The sequence below is a fragment of the Stegostoma tigrinum genome, chromosome 26, assembly GCF_030684315.1.
Source record: "Stegostoma tigrinum isolate sSteTig4 chromosome 26, sSteTig4.hap1, whole genome shotgun sequence".
NCBI classification, from domain to species: Eukaryota; Metazoa; Chordata; class Chondrichthyes; order Orectolobiformes; family Stegostomatidae; genus Stegostoma; species Stegostoma tigrinum.
The window spans coordinates 12,788,605-12,804,825 of record NC_081379.1 but is presented as its reverse complement, the minus strand read 5'-3'; the positions used below and the strand labels follow the sequence as shown (position 1 = coordinate 12,804,825).

Genomic DNA, 16,221 nt, shown 5'->3' with positions numbered 1-16,221 from the left:
TTTTGCATTCACTCTTCCGTTCTTGAAAGAGCTCAAAATATTGCAACTACGTTAGTTTGCCATTTCCAGGAAGTGAGAAGGCATTCATTTGGTTTTTGGACATGGGTTCATGCATGCAGACTGGCCATTTTTCTGGTGGCCTTGCAGTAGATTTGTAACCTCTAGGAGAGAACCCGTTTTTCTCAGCACCTTTTCAAGATGGATGGGATGACCAGGAAATTCTGGTCACCATAATTGTTCCAACTAGCAGGTTTTCATCAGTATTGGAATGTTCTCAGTTCAAACATTCAATATGAAATAACGGTCTGAAATTTTAACTTCTTCCCTTAACAAATGAGTTTGGAATTACTAATGCAATTCGTGGCCAACCCCAGCAGGTGTGGGTGACCAGTTAGTCAGGATACGCTGAGGACTAAAGTTTTGAAGTGTTGACTGCAGCATGTGACCTGACCTTGTGTTTTTTTGTTTGCTTTTGCAGGCCGCAGTTTATGCAGCACCATATAAATCAGACTTTATGAAGGCCCTATCGAAGGGCAGAGAGGTGAAAGAAGAAGAATGTATAGAGAAAATCAGGCAGTTTTTAGTCAACTTCACTGTCACTATTGATGCAATCTATGAGATGTACACCAAAATGAATGCAGAGTTGGATTACAAGGTCTAACACTCGCACTGTCTGCCTTTCTTACTCTCTTCTTCTCACCCTTTTCTCAGCAATAAATTAGCTAATCACTGTGATTTTGATAACTTTTTAGGTTGCTGTTTCTACAGGGTAATGGTCATTAACCAGCATTAGTTAGTGTGGAATTTGGCAGAGGAGACACTAAGATGGTGTGTACTCCTGAACCTTAACACTGTAATCACATTCAATTAAATCACAATAGATCAGGTCCATCCATCCCCTACATCCTACTAGCTATTGATTTCTTTGATTTGATAGTGCAGGGTGTATTGTTTTCTAATGTGAATTTCCTTTGCTTGTATTAATAGATCATAACACAGCTAGTAGGAACTGCAGATGCTGGAGAATCTGAGATAACAAGGTATACAGCTGGATGAACACCAGGCCAAGCAGCTTCAGAAGAGCAGGAAAGCTGACGTTTCAGACCTGGACCCCATTTTCTGCAGAAGGGTCTAGACCCGAAACGTCAGCTTTCCTGCGCCTCTGATGCTGCTCGGCCTGCTGTGTTCATCCAGCTCTACACCTTGTGATCTCATGTAACAGAGCTATAGGCTTTTGAGGTTACTCCCAAATACGTTTGTAACTTTTTGTCAGGAAACTTTTGATTATAAAGGAACTGTTGAGGTCAGTGCGAAAGCTCAGCTTATAAACATTTAATTTTCTAAAAACTTCCATGGGCAAAGGCTGACTTCAGTTGTTTTAAACCAAGCAGTTCATGCTGATAAATGAAATATGTCTTTCTTAAAACAAAAAAATCATTTTCTGAAATCATCATAATTGGATTACCTGGCCGCTCAATTGTCTAATTCCAGTGCACCAAATCCATTTATTGTCTCTCCTTTTTCTCCTTTATTAATGGTGCTGCTCTCTGCTAGGGTATGGTGACAGTGCCAGTACATTGCCCAGGTTGTGCTACCTTACGTGAACCTGGATGATAACTATTGGCTGGGTTGTAGAGGGATGCTGCACATAGCACGTGGCTAAATAGTAATTCAGCGAGAATCTCTTCCTGTTTTTTCTCTCTTCTTCACCTTTCTCACATCCTCCAAACAATTGGGGCTGAATCTGGAAGATGCCCACAAAAGGTTGACTAATTTGGCGCAGACTCACATGCTGTCTGTGACAATCCAATATGACTACTTCAGTTCCATTAAACAATCATTTTGGCCATTTTTTGAAATTTTTATAAAAAGTGAAAAATGGGTTTCAGTTTGTGTAATTTAGAAAATTCAATCTGGACCATTTCAGTAATTCGACACAAGTAGAACATTTCTTGGCTTTGTTCACAAAAGGTTGTTAGGGACTTTGGTTTTTTTTTAGATTCCCTACAGTGTGGAAACGGGCCCTTCGGCCCAACAAGTCCACACCGCCCCTTGAAGCGTCCCACTCAGACCCATCCCCCTATAACCCACACACCTCTGAACACTACAGGCAACTTAGCATGGCCAATCCACCTAACCTGCACATCTTTGGACTGTGGGAGGAAACCGGAGCACCCGGAGGAAACCCATGCAGACACGGGGAGAATGTGCAAACTCCACACACAGTCGCCCAAGGCGGGAATCGAACCCATGTCCCTGTCGCTGTGAGGCTGCAGTGCTAGCCACTGTGCTGCCCCACATGAAATTGTTGCTATTTTTCCATGCGTCTTATTTGGAAAGCTGCCTGTCTGGTCTTTCCCCTCTTGTTTATTAAATCTTTGGATCAGCGCAGGATATCCAAAATATGCCACTGATTTTTAATTTTAAATGGCACTAACATTTTAGTCAGAGGCACAGACGTTGTGGAGCCTGTGGAAGAGGATGCTCTAGGTCCATGTCAGTAAAGCTAAAACAAAATGTTTCCAAATAAACTTAAACCAGGCCTGAAGTGCTTTTGTTTAAGGAAGGCGTAAGCTAAACCTCTGAGTTTAATAAATTCAAATTGTCCTTTCTAATTTTGAACTTTATCCATTTTAACTATTTTATCACCTTGTGAAGAGAGAGTCTTGCTATTTGTTCATGTGCTGATTGTATGTGGTGATTTTTATTTTGCCAGTCTCTATTCCCCTTACTGCTGAGTTCTCTTATCTTGCAATGTGAAATGTATATTTCACTTCTGGGTTTTACTATCTCCCAGTCATAGCCAGTTCAGACTCTGCTCCTTTTGATAATATAGTTTTGATTGAGTGGAGATATTGGATGCAAGTTAACTGGTCCAGTTTTTAAATATGTTGCAAGTTTTTTTTTCACCATCCAGTGACCTCTGTTTAATCAGGAATATCATCCTTCAATGAGTCTTTCAAACCTGAGACTAGCCAGTGGGCTCGCGTTGAGCTCAACAGAATTATACACTAGCAGAGATAACATTTGAAACTTCCTGTTCTATTCTTAACTTAACAACAGGTGGTTACTTTACCTGTTCGTGTGTGTGTGGCCTTAATCTTTTTATATTCTTAAAGCTGGAACTAGTAACACAAATTACTACTTGGGATTGTGGGGCTCATGACAATAATCAGTTGAATGCTCCTGACTCACAAGCACAAGAGGTAGATAATTCAGCATTAACTTAATCGCATTTTGGAAGCAAATAGCGAAGTAGAGCTTTTCTTGTGAAATGTAAAATTAGTGCAATAAGAAGTTTTGAGATGGAAAATTAATGAGTAGAGGGCATTTGGAATCCAGCAGTAATGTCTATAATCACTTGATAGTGAAGACTTGGAAAAGGCTTGCATTCCTGTACACCAAGTTTGCTCATTTTGAACACTAGTTTACAAAATCCATATAAAAGTCAAGGAAGGAAGGCGCAATAATACCCTTTTTGTTCCTACAGTGGTCAGATTGGGGAAATATAGAAATTTCTGGCAGATTATGTATAACTTTATCTGACTTTGAGCACAACTGTGTTTTGTCTTTGTCCCAAATGAAAGACCAGAAGGATGGACTGCACAGTGGAGTATGGGGGAAATTGGTGGTCCCATGACAGTAGTAACTAAAACCTTGGTGCCATCTCGTTGCTGCTTGTTTTAATGATTTTTTTTTTTGGAAACCTGGGCAAACCAGGTTCATTTCTAGCAATCTGAGACCATGTTTTAAATTACATTGAGACCTATTAGCTACAATAGTTTGAAGTTAATGAAATATTCAAAGATAAATGAAGCTTTTTGATTTTTTGGGGGAAAGGAAAGAGGGTTTCCACTTTAATAGTCTCTGAAGATCTTTCCCGAGAACTGCTTCCATAGAAATATGTAATTCAAATATGTTTGATGTTGAATAAGAGATAACAAGGTGTAGAGCTGCTTGAATACATCAGGCCCAAGCAGCATCAGAGGAGCAGGAAGGCTGACATTTTGGGCTAGACCCTTCTTCAGAAAACATGTTTGAAGATTGTTTGGACTGTTTCAGTCTTAATATAGGGCTATGTGAAATGGCCTTTGCATATTCTGATATGCTTATTGACTTTGCTGATCTTTTGTGCTTGTATAATATCTTGGTTTAATTAAATTCCTTTCTCTTTTGGATTTGTTAAAGAATAATGGAGTGGAATAAATAGTGTATTCAGGGAAATTTCACTAATGCCATTTTTTTTCTTTTGGACCACAGCTTTTATAACCATAAGGCATGACATTTTTTAATTCTAAAAATTGCAGTTGCTGCGTTTCGTGACTGAAACTTTTCTCCCCCTCCCTCAGTACTTTTTTTCTACCTCACCTAAACTTTTAGCGTAAAGTATCCAATCTTGCCAGGCATGTAGAGAGAGATAATGGGAACTGCAGATGCTGGAGAATTCCAAGATAATAAAATGTGAGGCTGGATGAACACAGCAGGCCAAGCAGCATCTCAGGAGCACAAAAGCTGACACTTCGGGCCTAGACCCTTCTTCAGAGAGGGGGATGGGGAGAGGGAGCTGGAATAAATAGGGAGAGAGGGGGAGGTGGACCGAAGATGGAGATTAAAGAAGATAGGTGGAGAGAGTATAGGTGGGGAGGTAGGGAGGGGATAGGTCAGTCCAGGGAAGACGGACAGGTCAAGGAGGTGGGATGAGGTTAGTAGGTAGCTGGGGGTGCGGCTTGGTGTGGGAGGAAGGGATGGGTGAGAGGAAGAACCGGTTAGGGAGGCAGAGACAGGTTGGACTGGTTTTGGGATGCAGGCATGTAGCCTTGTACTTTCCCTCACTCTGCCCATCTGTGAAAACTAGTGCATTCCCCTCCCTCTTGAGTTCCATTGTTTCCCTGCACAAGTACCTATGCCTCGTGGTAAAAGCACTGCTGAGAATTATTCAGATGGATTTAAGTTTCAGGTGATTAGATGTGTGGCCAGGATTGGTAAGGCAGTGTCAATGTTTGCACTGTAATTACACAATGTGTCATACCGTTAATTGTACATGTGAAATATTTTTGACCTTGTGGTAAAAGTGAACTAAAACTAACCTGAATGTGTGCACTTGCTGAGTTTTATTGCCAGTTGACTGAGGGTATGACTACTTTTGGGCAAACAAGTTTTTCACTGATTTTAAAAATCACTGGCACCATCCATTTATTGCTATCTGCACCGATTAGTCCATTAGTTTATAGCATTGCTAATGATATTGAGTTTGCTATGTATAACACATTCTTACCATGTATTGCAAGGTGGCAGCCAATCCTAGTGCATGGCAAGCTGATCAGCATCTGAAGGGGGTGAATTAATGTTTGAGGTCCATTCATCAGAACATGATTGACTGTACTAGAGATGTTCGTTCATTCTTTCTTTCTAAGAATTGGACATGGTTGCCAGTTGTGAAGGGCTACTTTTTCAGAATAATCTTTTTACCTTGACTACTTGATGTTGAAACCTGTAGTGGGATAGCAGAGTGGCTCATATCCTGGAAGGAGGAAGTCAAATGGAGACCTTCATTTTTAATTCTGTGCTTTGATTCAAATATTAAGCTTTTGCTTTGTGCATCCAGGCAGCAGCATCCATTCTTTATTTCAAATTTTTAAATACTTCTGCATTTTCCACTTAATTTTAACCAGGAGTTTTAAAGCATCAGAAGTTCCTTACTTCTGGTGTTGCCTAAACCTGCTTCCTGCACCACTGCCTTCTGATGCACTGCTGACACAAAGCAATGACATGTTTGAAAGGCAAAACAAGATCTGTGGCTGTTTTGTTTTGGAGGATCTTTTTTAACATAATTGACCCAGTTAGAATCTCTCTTTCCTTTTAGTTTTACTTTGTAACTTCTAAACTTTTGTAAAAAAGTTATAAATACTGCAGGAAAGTGTCCCCAAATTGAAATCTTGTTACTGAGCGGATCATTTCCTGTAATCAGTTGCTTTAAGAATTGACAAACTGGCTGCGGGTTGTGCTTGGATCATTAGATTAGCTGAGATTGTTTTGTGCTGTTCATGCACTACAGTTACTGCTGTTTAGAGTGGACAGAGTGTGAGAACACTAATTAAATTAACCTTTTCCCTTGTTTCAGATGGTCAGTGTACATTTTTCTTGAGGTCAGCATGTGACATCTGACCCTAAATTTCATCAGGGTTGGCTGGGAAATATGGTAGTTCAGATCATAGTTTTAAACAGCTTCAGTTAAATGATTCATTTTAATGTTCATTTTCCTTTCCTATCATCCTGCTACCTTATTAAACTTCTCCCATTTATTATTTCAGGAATGTGCCGTTGTTTGTTCCACTGTTAATAATTGCTGTTGAGGAACGCAGTAACTGTAAAATGAATATTGTATTTGAACAGAGATAGTAGGAACTGCCGAAGCTGGAGAATCTGAGATAACACGGTGTGAAGCTGGATGAACACAGCAGGCCAAGCAGCATCAGAGGAGCAGGAAAGCTTACGTTTTGGGTCGGGACCCTTCTTCAGGAAAAAAAAAAGGGTCCTGAAGAATGTTTTGGGACAGAACCCATGTCAAACTTTCTTGCTCCTCTGATGCTGCTTGGCCTGCTGTGTTCGTCCAGCTTCACATGTTGTATTTGAACATGTATTTTACTGGCTTGAGTGGGACGTGGGCCTTAAACATCTAATCTTAATGTTCATAAACTTCCATTTTTGGACTCTTCTTTTGTTCAAATTTGCTCATTGAACTGGTTTTGGAATTCTCTTTGTGCATAAGATCAGTAAATTTATAGATTTGTTTGCAGGATCTAACTAGTCTTAGACCATGTTTATAAATTGTGTTCCACTCGAGTGAAGGATTCCTATTTGTTTCTTTTTTCATATTGGAGAATGTGCTATGACAGAGGCAGTCTCAGCATCAGGATCCAATGTCAAATAGTATTCTTTTTACAATCTTTCCCTCCTGGGCTGAGAATACTTATTATTAAAAACAGTATGTGTTGTGGACGCCCTTTCTCAGTACCAAACCCAGAGGGATGTTCTTATCGTGATTTTGGATGGAATTTTCTGCCAGACTACTGAACTGTAAAGGGCACAGTGTAGCCTGATCTGTATGGCCAGATTGCCAGGGTCCTCTTATTGCATCATCTGTCATTGACTAAGGCAGCACTGGTGCATTTGCTGACAGGCAAACTAAAATGCATTCTGGTTTGTGTTTTATTTTCATTGAAAATGGATTATAATTACTTTTTTTTTGAAGGAGTACTGATGGAGAGACTTCCTTAACTTGAATCCTAAACCCTCAAATGTCTTACTTTAAAAGTTTAACTCCAGTAAAATTGTTTTAACTACAATAAAACCCCAAGCCTATTTTGTCAAAATGGTGTGTGGTGGCATGATTGTGTTGAAATAACATCCAGAAAAGAAGTTTGTGCATTCATGTAGTGTCCTTTTTATATAGTTTCCTTCCCCTCTTTTGTCTTTGGAACATGTTCCAGCTCTGTCTGATCTTTTGTGGGTGGGAGTGAGATTGACATGCATGAGGATCTCGTTTTGAAGAATACCACTTCTGGCAAAGCTGTATTCTGGAACATCTCCCTGCTTTCTGCAGTAGCTCGAGAGGAATATTTCAACCTATAATCTGATTTAAATGAAAATGTTGGTGACTGATCCACACTGATGCAGTCTGTGTGCAATTCTCCTGTGATTCCAATTAATCAGTTCTGTCTAATAGAGATGTAGAAGCCACAAAAGTCTGAGTTTTGAATCTTAGCTAAGTTAACAGATCTACATTTTGTTACTGGAGGTGGTAAATCTCTAATTTAGAAGCTAGAGGCTGTGGGAGACGAGTATCATTTTGTCTGCTGCAGAGGCCAACATGTTTAATAACCATCTTAAGAATCTCAATGATGTTCAATAAGTGCTAATAATAATCCCAGTAATGATAATAACTAAGGCTGAGGATAGGGCTTCCAAGGACTCTTTTAAATGCCCCTAATGTGGCTGAGTTAACTACATTGGCAGGCAGGGCGTTCCACACCCTTACCACTCTCTGACATCTGTCTTATATCCATCGCCCCTCCATTTGTAGCTATGCCCCCTTGTACAAGCTGACGTCGTCATCATCCTCGGAAACAGACTCTCTGTCCACCCTATCTAATCCTCTGATCATCTTGTATGTCTCTATTAAATCCCCTCTTAGCCGCCTTCTCTCCAATGAGAACAGACCCAAGTCCCTCAGCCTTTCTTCATAGGACCTTTGCTCCAGACCAGGCAACATGCTGGTAAATCTCCTCTGCACCTTTTTCCAATGCTTCCACATCCTTCCTGTAATGGGGCGACCAGAACTGCATGCAATATTCCAGGTGAGGCCACACTAGCGTTTTGTACAGTTGCAGCATGACGTCACGGCTCCGGAACACTCTCCCTCTACCAATAAAACCTAACACACCGTAAGCCGCCTTAACAGCACTATCAACCTGTGACAACTTTCAGGGATCTATGTACATGGACACCAAGATCCCTCTGCACATCGACACTACCAAGAATCTTTCCATTGACCCAGTATTCTGCCTTCCTATTATTCTTTCCAAAGTGAATCACCTCACGTTTATCCACATTGAGCTCCATTTGCCACTTCTCAACCCAATTCTGCAGTTTATCCAAGTCTCCCTGCAATATTCTTCCACACTGTCCACCACTCCACCGACTTTAGTGTCGTCTGCAAACTCACTAACCCATCCACCTATGCCTGCGTCCAAGTCATTTATAAAAATGACAAACAGCAGTGGTCCCAAAAACAGATCCTTGAGGCACACCACTAGTAACCAGACTTCAGGCCGAATATGTTCCATCAACCACCACTTGTTGCCTTCTTACAGAAAGTCAGTTTCTAATCCAAACTGCTAAATCTCCCTCAATCCCATGCCTCCATAATTTCTCCAATAGCCTACCATGTGGAACCTTATCAAAGGCTTTACTGAGGTCCATGTACACCACGTCAACTGCCCTACACCCTACCTTCATCCACATGCTTGGTCACCTTCTCAAAAAAAACTAGAGGTTTGTGAGACATGACCTGCCCTTGGCGCATCCATGTTGACTATCTCCAATCAAATTGCTGCTTGCTAGACGATTATGAATCCTATCTCTTATGTCTGTTGTAGGAAAAGTTTTGGAAAGGATTATAAGGCTCACAGGTCTATAATTACGTGGGTCATCTCTACTGCCCTTCTTGAACAAGGGCACAACATTTGCAATCCTCCAGTCCTCTGGTACTAAACCTGTAGACAATGAGGACTCAAAGATCAAGGCCAAGGGCTCCGCCACCTCCTCCTTAGCTTCCCAGAGAATCCTCAGAAAAATCCCATCGGGCTCAGGGGATTTATCTACCTTCACACCTAAAATTGATAATTCCTTACTAACTGCAATCCTTTCAATTCTAGTAGCCTGTAACTCAGTCATCTCCTCTATAATATTGTCCTGTTCCTCAGTGAAAACAGATGAGAAATATTCATTTAGTACCTCTCCAATCTCCACAGGGCCCACACACAACTTCCCACTTCTGTCTTTGACTGGCCCTATTCCTACCCTAGTCATCCTCTTATTCCTCACATACCTATAGAAAGCTTTAGGGTTCTCCTTTATTCTACCTGCCAATGTCTGCTCATGTCCCCTCCTTGCTCTTAACTCTCTCTTTAAATCCTTCCTAGCTAATCTGTAACTCTCCATCGCCTCATCTGAACCATCTTGTCTTATCGTCACAAGCCTCCCTCTTCCGCTTAACAAGAGATACAATTTCTTTAGTAAACCACGGTTCCCTTACCTTATCACTTCCTCCCTGCCTGACAGGGACATACCTGTCAAGGACACACATTATCTGTTCCTTAAACCAGCTCCACATTTCGATTGTCCCCATCCCCTGCATTTTGCTACCCATTCTATGCCTCCTAAGTCTTGCCTAATTGCATTATAATTGCCCCCTCCCCCATCTATAAATCTTGCCCAGTAGCATGTTCCTATCCCTTTCCATTGCTAAAGTAAACGTAACTGAATTATGGTCACTCTCTCCAAAGTGCTCACCTACCACTAAATCAAACACCTGGCCTGGTTCATTACCAAGTACTAGATCCAGTGTGGCCTACCCTCACGTCGGTCCTTCGACATACTGTGTCAGGAAACCGTCCTGCACACGTTGGACAAAAACTGATCCATCTGATGTACTAGAGTTATAGCAATTCCAGTCAATGTTAGAGAAGTTAAAGTCTCCCATAATGACCACCCTGTTCCTTTCACTCTTGCCCAGAATCGTTTTGCCAATCCCCTCCTCCACATCCCTGGAACTATGCGGAGGCCTATAAAAAATCTCCCAGCAGTGTGACCTCTCCTCTCCTATTTCGGACCTCAGCCCAAACCACCTCAGTAGACAAGTCCTCGTCAAAAGTTCTTTCAGCCACTGTTATACTGTCCTTGACTAACAAAGCCACACCTCCCCCTCTTTGACCACCTTCCCTGATCTTAATGAAAGATCTAAACCCTGGAACCTGCAACAACCATCCCTGACCCTGCTCTAGCCATGTCTCCAAAATGGCCACAACACCGAAATCCCAGGTACCTATCCATGCTGCGAGCTCACCTACCTTATTGCGGATGTTCCTGGCGTTGAAGTAGACACACTTCAAACCAGCTTGCTGTCTGCCAGCACAGCCCTGTGACAGTGGGATCCTGCCCATGTCCTCCCTACTGTCTTCCTCCTGTATACTGGAACTACACCTCCGTTTCCCATTCCCCTGCTGAGCTAGTTTAAATCCACCTGAATAGCACTAGCAAATTTCCCAAACAGGATATTTAGTGCCCCTCTGGTTCAAGTGGAGACCGTCCTGTTTGTAGAGGTCCCACCTTCCCCAGAATGAGCCCCAAGTGTCCATGTACCTGAAGCCCTCCCTCCTGCACCATCCCTGCAACCACGTGTTCAGCTAAAACCTCTCCCTGTTCTTTATCTTGCTATCACGTGGCACGGGTAACAAACCAGAGATAACCACTCTGACTTCCAAGATGATAAAATGTGAGGCTGGATGAACACAGCAGGCCCAGCAGCATCTCAGGAGCACAAAAGCTGACGTTTCGGGCCTAGACCCTTCATCAGAGAGGGGGATGGGGAGAGGGTTCTGGAATAAATAGGGAGAGAGGGGGAGGCGGACCGAAGATGGAGAGTAAAGAAGATAGGTGGAGAGAGTATAGGTAGGGAGGGGATAGGTCAGTCCAGGGAAGACGGACAGGTCAAGGAGGTGGGATGAGGTTAGTAGGTAGATGAGGGTGCAGCTTGGGGTGGGAGGAAGGGATGGGTGAGAGGAAGAACCGGTTAGGGAGGCAGAGACAGGCTGGACTGGTTTTGGGATGCAGTGGGTGGGGGGGAGAAGAGCTGGGCTGGTTGTGTGGTGCAGTGGGGGAAGGGGAGGTTTTGAAACTGGTGAAGTCCACATTGATACCATTAGGCTGCAGGGTTCCCAGGCGGAATATGAGTTGCTGTTCCTGCAACCTTCGGGTGGCATCATTGTGGCAGTGCAGGAGGCCCATGATGGACATGTCATCTAGAGAATGGGAGGGGGAGTTGTTTGTTGCAAACTGAGCGGAGGTGTTCTGCACCTCCCAGTCGCAAACAATTTCCACTCCCCCTCCCATTCTTTAGATGACATGTCCATCATGGGCCTCCTGCACTGCCACAATGATGCCACCCGAAGGTTGCAGGAACAGCAACTCATATTTTGCCTGGGAACCCTGCAGCCTAATGGTATCAATGTGGACTTCACCAGTTTCAAAATCTCCCCTTCCCCTACAGCATCCCTAAACCAGCCCAGTTCGTCCACTGCACCACACAACCAGCCCAGCTCTTCTCTTCCCCCCCCCCCCCCCCCCCCACTGCATCCCAAAACCAGTCCAGCCTGTCTCTGCCTCCCTAACCGGTTCTTCCTCTCACCCATCCCTTCCTCCCACCCCAAGCCGCACCCCCATCTACCTACTAACTTCATCCCACCTCCTTGACCTGTCCGTCTTCCCTGGACTGACCTATCCCCCCTACCCCAAGCCGCACCCCCATCTACCTACTAACTTCATCCCACCTCCTTGACCTGTCCGTCTTCCCTGGACTGACCTATCCCCCCTACCCCAAGCCGCACCCCCATCTACCTACTAACTTCATCCCACCTCCTTGACCTGTCCGTCTTCCCTGGACTGACCTATCCCCTCCCTATCTTCTTTTCTCTCCATCTTCGGTCCGCCCCTCTCCCCATCCCCCTCTCTGAAGAAGGGTCTAGGCCCGAAGTGTCAGCTTTTGTGCTCCTGAGATGCTGCTTGGCCTGCTGTGTTCATCCAGCCTCACGTTTTATCATCTTGGAATTCTCCAGCATCTGCAGTTCCCATTATCTCTCACCACTCTGACTTCGATATGCAGATGGACTGAGAAAATCTGGTCCGTAGTGGATCCCAAGAAAAGGAATTTATGGAATGTCTACAAAATGGGTATTTTTTAAGAGATTCCCAAAATAACTGTAATGCTGAATTAAAACAGTTGCATGTGTGAAAGCACGATTGACATAAATTGTTTCTGGTAGCTTAGAAATCGTGAGATAATAGCCTAAGGCAGCGGGGAAATACCGATTTTTAATAGTGAAAGATTAACAAAGTCCTCAGAAATTATACATTTTGTACCTATCTCCCCATAATGCTTTGCAGTTACCAATTAGAAGTTTGGGAGGGGGGAGGAGAAGAGCTTTGTCCCATTTCGTTATTTAAGTAGCTTCCCCCCCGTGATCCCCATCTCCTTACACACCATCAGTTCCCTTTTCACCTCTCCACCTGCGGCCAATGTGTAGTGGTTCTGGTTTTATTCTCCTAGTTTATCCAAGTTACTTTATGTTTTGCTTTTTTTAAAATAACTTTTCCATTGCAGAATTTGAATAGTCATTTGGAAATTGTTAAGGTTCATCTAAATTCTGAGTTGAATATATCATTGAACTTGATCAGAATCTGGAACAGCAGTAAAAGGCAATTGAAGCAATATTCTCCATGTCTTAGAAAAACTGGGAGCAACAAAAGTTTCTCTGTTTTTTGGGCTGAAGGAAAATGACTCACTGGGCTGAGATCTATTGGGTGGTTTAGTAAGTGCCATGCTATGGGTGCAGTTCCTGCTGCCTCCTTACCTGCCCGGGCTCTGTTATTTTACTAGCGGCAAAGAAGATATGGGAAGATGCACGTACTTTCAATTGTTTGGATTTCACGTGATGGGAGAGAGTTCCATGATCCAGGCTGCCAGACTTCGGTGGTCAGACTGTTGAGGGGAGTATCAGTCACACCCCTTTGGTCCCCAGCACCTTACTGCACCAGCTCTTTTACCCCTCCAACTACAGCCCACTGACCTCCTTCACCTGCAGCTGAGCTTCAGACTTGCCATGAAAACATTTTGACATTCAGGAACCCTGGCAATTTGTAGCCTTCAGGGCTGGCTGCAGTCCCTGCTGTGGGCACTGCTCGTGGCCATTTATTTTAATTGCTCCTGATGGTTGTTTTAATGACTCCGTGGTGGGCTGTCCTCTTGCAGGCAGACTAATCAATGACTCTAACACTGCGAGTGGGAACCCTTTGTCCCTATCCCTACCTACCCGTTAAAATCCAGCCCCCTTTTTGTTTGCAAATGTAAAATGGACACTTTTGTTTCAATCTCATTCTTCACGATTACTTTTCATTCCTCGTAACTCCATTTTTTAAATGTAATTTAAGTCTCCTGTTTCTGCCCTTCATTTTTCTCTTCTCTGATCTCTTCCTCCCCTTACCTGGTGGGCACTGGGAAAGTTCGTGTATCACTGTCTTCACCATTAGAGGGAGGTTGGGGAGTGTCATCAATCTGAGATTCTCAGCAGCCAAAGGGACCTTTGCAGTCAAGGCAGGGTTTTTTTTCCCCCCTTAATTTCAAGGGGTTTGGGCGTCGCCAGCAACTCCCAGCAATTATTGCCTGTAAACTGAATTTTTCAACGAGTGTTTGAGTTAACCGCATGACTGTGGGTCACTTTATAGGCAAGACTAGGTAACGGCAGCATATTTGTGTCCCTTTAAAGTGAAGTAGTTGGGTTGAAGGTTGCATTTCATGAGTCTAGACTAAACTCCAGTACATTCACTTGGTTTAAATTCCAACAGTTGCCTTGGTGGGATTCAAACCCATGTTCCTATGACATTTATTGGGGCCTCCAGATTGTTATTCCTGCCGTCTCCTCTGTTCCACCTCTTTAGCTGCTCATTAGTGCTGTCTGCCTCTTGGACTTTGTTGTGCGAGGGACGGCGATTGTAGATGTGACAGAATGCACCCCACCAGCCTTGTCGACCTTCTGAATGTGAGCAAGCACGTTTGTTCAATTGCATATGGATCCCTTTGAACAGTCCTGAGCTTTTTATACAATTATCTGAATGGGCTGATTGGCACCTTTGTGTTGCTGAGATGTTGCACTAATGTGTCACCCTTGGCTGTAGTTGAAATCCTGGATTGTGGCTTCATGTTCTAAAGCACTTTGGGATTTCCTTTGCCTATGAGAAACATACGTAAATAATTTTGTTTGTGTGAAACTAACACTATGGGCACTCATCTGTGGCAAAGATATATCTAATGATCAAATGTGATTAAACTACCTCAACAATAAATACCTACACAACTGAATGGCTCATTTAAATAAAATGATTTTTCCCATAGTTTTCATGTTGTCATCATTGAAATCAAGCTCACTACAAGGACAAATAAACAGTTGCAATTGGGAATCTATCTCGGTGCCGCTTGTCTGGGAAAATTGTGATCAGAGATAATGGGAACTGCAGATGCTGGAGAATCCGAGATAACAAAGTGTGGAGCTGGATGAACACAGCAGGACAAGCAGCATCTTAGGAGCACAAAAGCTGACGTTTCGGGCCTAGACCCTTCATCGTTGCCTGCTGAGTCTCCCTACGTTACAACAATGACTACTTTTCTAAAGGCTGTTATTGTACCTGAAGAGCTTTGGAATGGCTAGAGGTCATTAAAGGCAATAATATAATTGTTCTTTCCTCCTCCTGTTCTCTTGCACATTCTTATCCAAGGCACCCCTAAAGAGATCAAACCAGTGTGACAGATTAGTCAGGCCTCCAAACATCTCTTCAAGGGTTGCCTACCTACCTGACATATGACACAGCCTCCATATCAAAACTTGGGCTTATTGCAATCTCGGACCCTGCTGAGCCACCACGGCAACAAGCCCTCCTTGATCCCAAAGACAGAGACTTGTTGAACTGCAGATGCTACAGAATCAGCTGAGAATTTGCTACAAAAGTTCAGCAGGTCTAGCAGCATTAATGAAGAGAAAATTAGAGTTAACGTTTCATGTCCAGTGACCCTTCCTCAGAACTGGGAGAGGGGAGCAGAACTTCTTCAAGGTGGGCATGCCTAGCAGAGATTTGGCAGTGATGTGAGTTTGCTCGCTGAGCTGGAAGGTTAGTTTTTAGACGTTGCGTCACCATTCTAGGTAACATCAGTGAGCCTCCAACGAAGCGCTGGTGTTATGTCCCGCTTTCTATTAATTAGCGGGACATAACACCAGCACTTCGTCGGAGGCTCACTGATGGCGTTACCTAGAATGGTGACGAAACGTCTGAAAACTAACCTTCCAGCTCAGCGAGCAAACTCACATCCAGAACCTCAACCTGAGCTACAAATCTTCTCAAAGCTCATTTTGGCAGTGAGCTAAATACTAAATATAAAATGAAAGAACTGTGGATGCTGTAAATCAGAAACAAAAGCAGAAGTTGTTCGAAAAGTTCTGAACTGTTCTGAAGAAGGGTCATGGGACCCGAAGCGTTTACTCTGATTTCACTTCATAGATGCTGCCAGGCACTTCTGTTTTTGTTTCTGATTTACAGCAGCTGTATTTCTTGTGGTTGTTATTTCCCACCGGAAGGCTGAACCAATTTCAATTGGGATCTCGAGGAAAGATATAAAAATAATTGGAAAAAATCTCCCAAAGAACTATGGATCCTGGAAATCTGAAACAAAAACAGAAATGGCTAGAGAAACTTAGCAAGGCTGGCAGCAGAGCCAACCCTTCAGGTCCAGTCACTCTTCAGAATTGTTAAAAATAATTGGAATTGGTTTTTAGAGAGAAAATTTGCCCCTGCCTGCATTCAGCCAAGAGAGGGCACCAGACACCATGTAATTGA

At 43.2% G+C, this 16,221-nt stretch overlaps 2 protein-coding genes across 3 annotated transcripts in view; one reads left to right on the top strand and one right to left on the bottom strand.

The window, feature by feature from the left end:
* The window catches only part of gltpa (glycolipid transfer protein a), a 34,299-nt gene extending 26,926 nt beyond the window's left edge, over positions 1-7,373 (top strand). Inside the window, exon 5 of the mRNA XM_048556337.2 lies at positions 479-7,373. Within this exon, the coding sequence (XP_048412294.1) occupies positions 479-661 (183 nt within the window). The 3' untranslated portion in view covers positions 662-7,373. The remainder of the gene's footprint in view (positions 1-478) is intronic.
* The window catches only part of tchp (trichoplein, keratin filament binding), a 525,906-nt gene that overhangs the window by 67,762 nt on the left and 441,923 nt on the right, over positions 1-16,221 (bottom strand). The gene's annotated exons all lie outside the window — the stretch shown is intronic.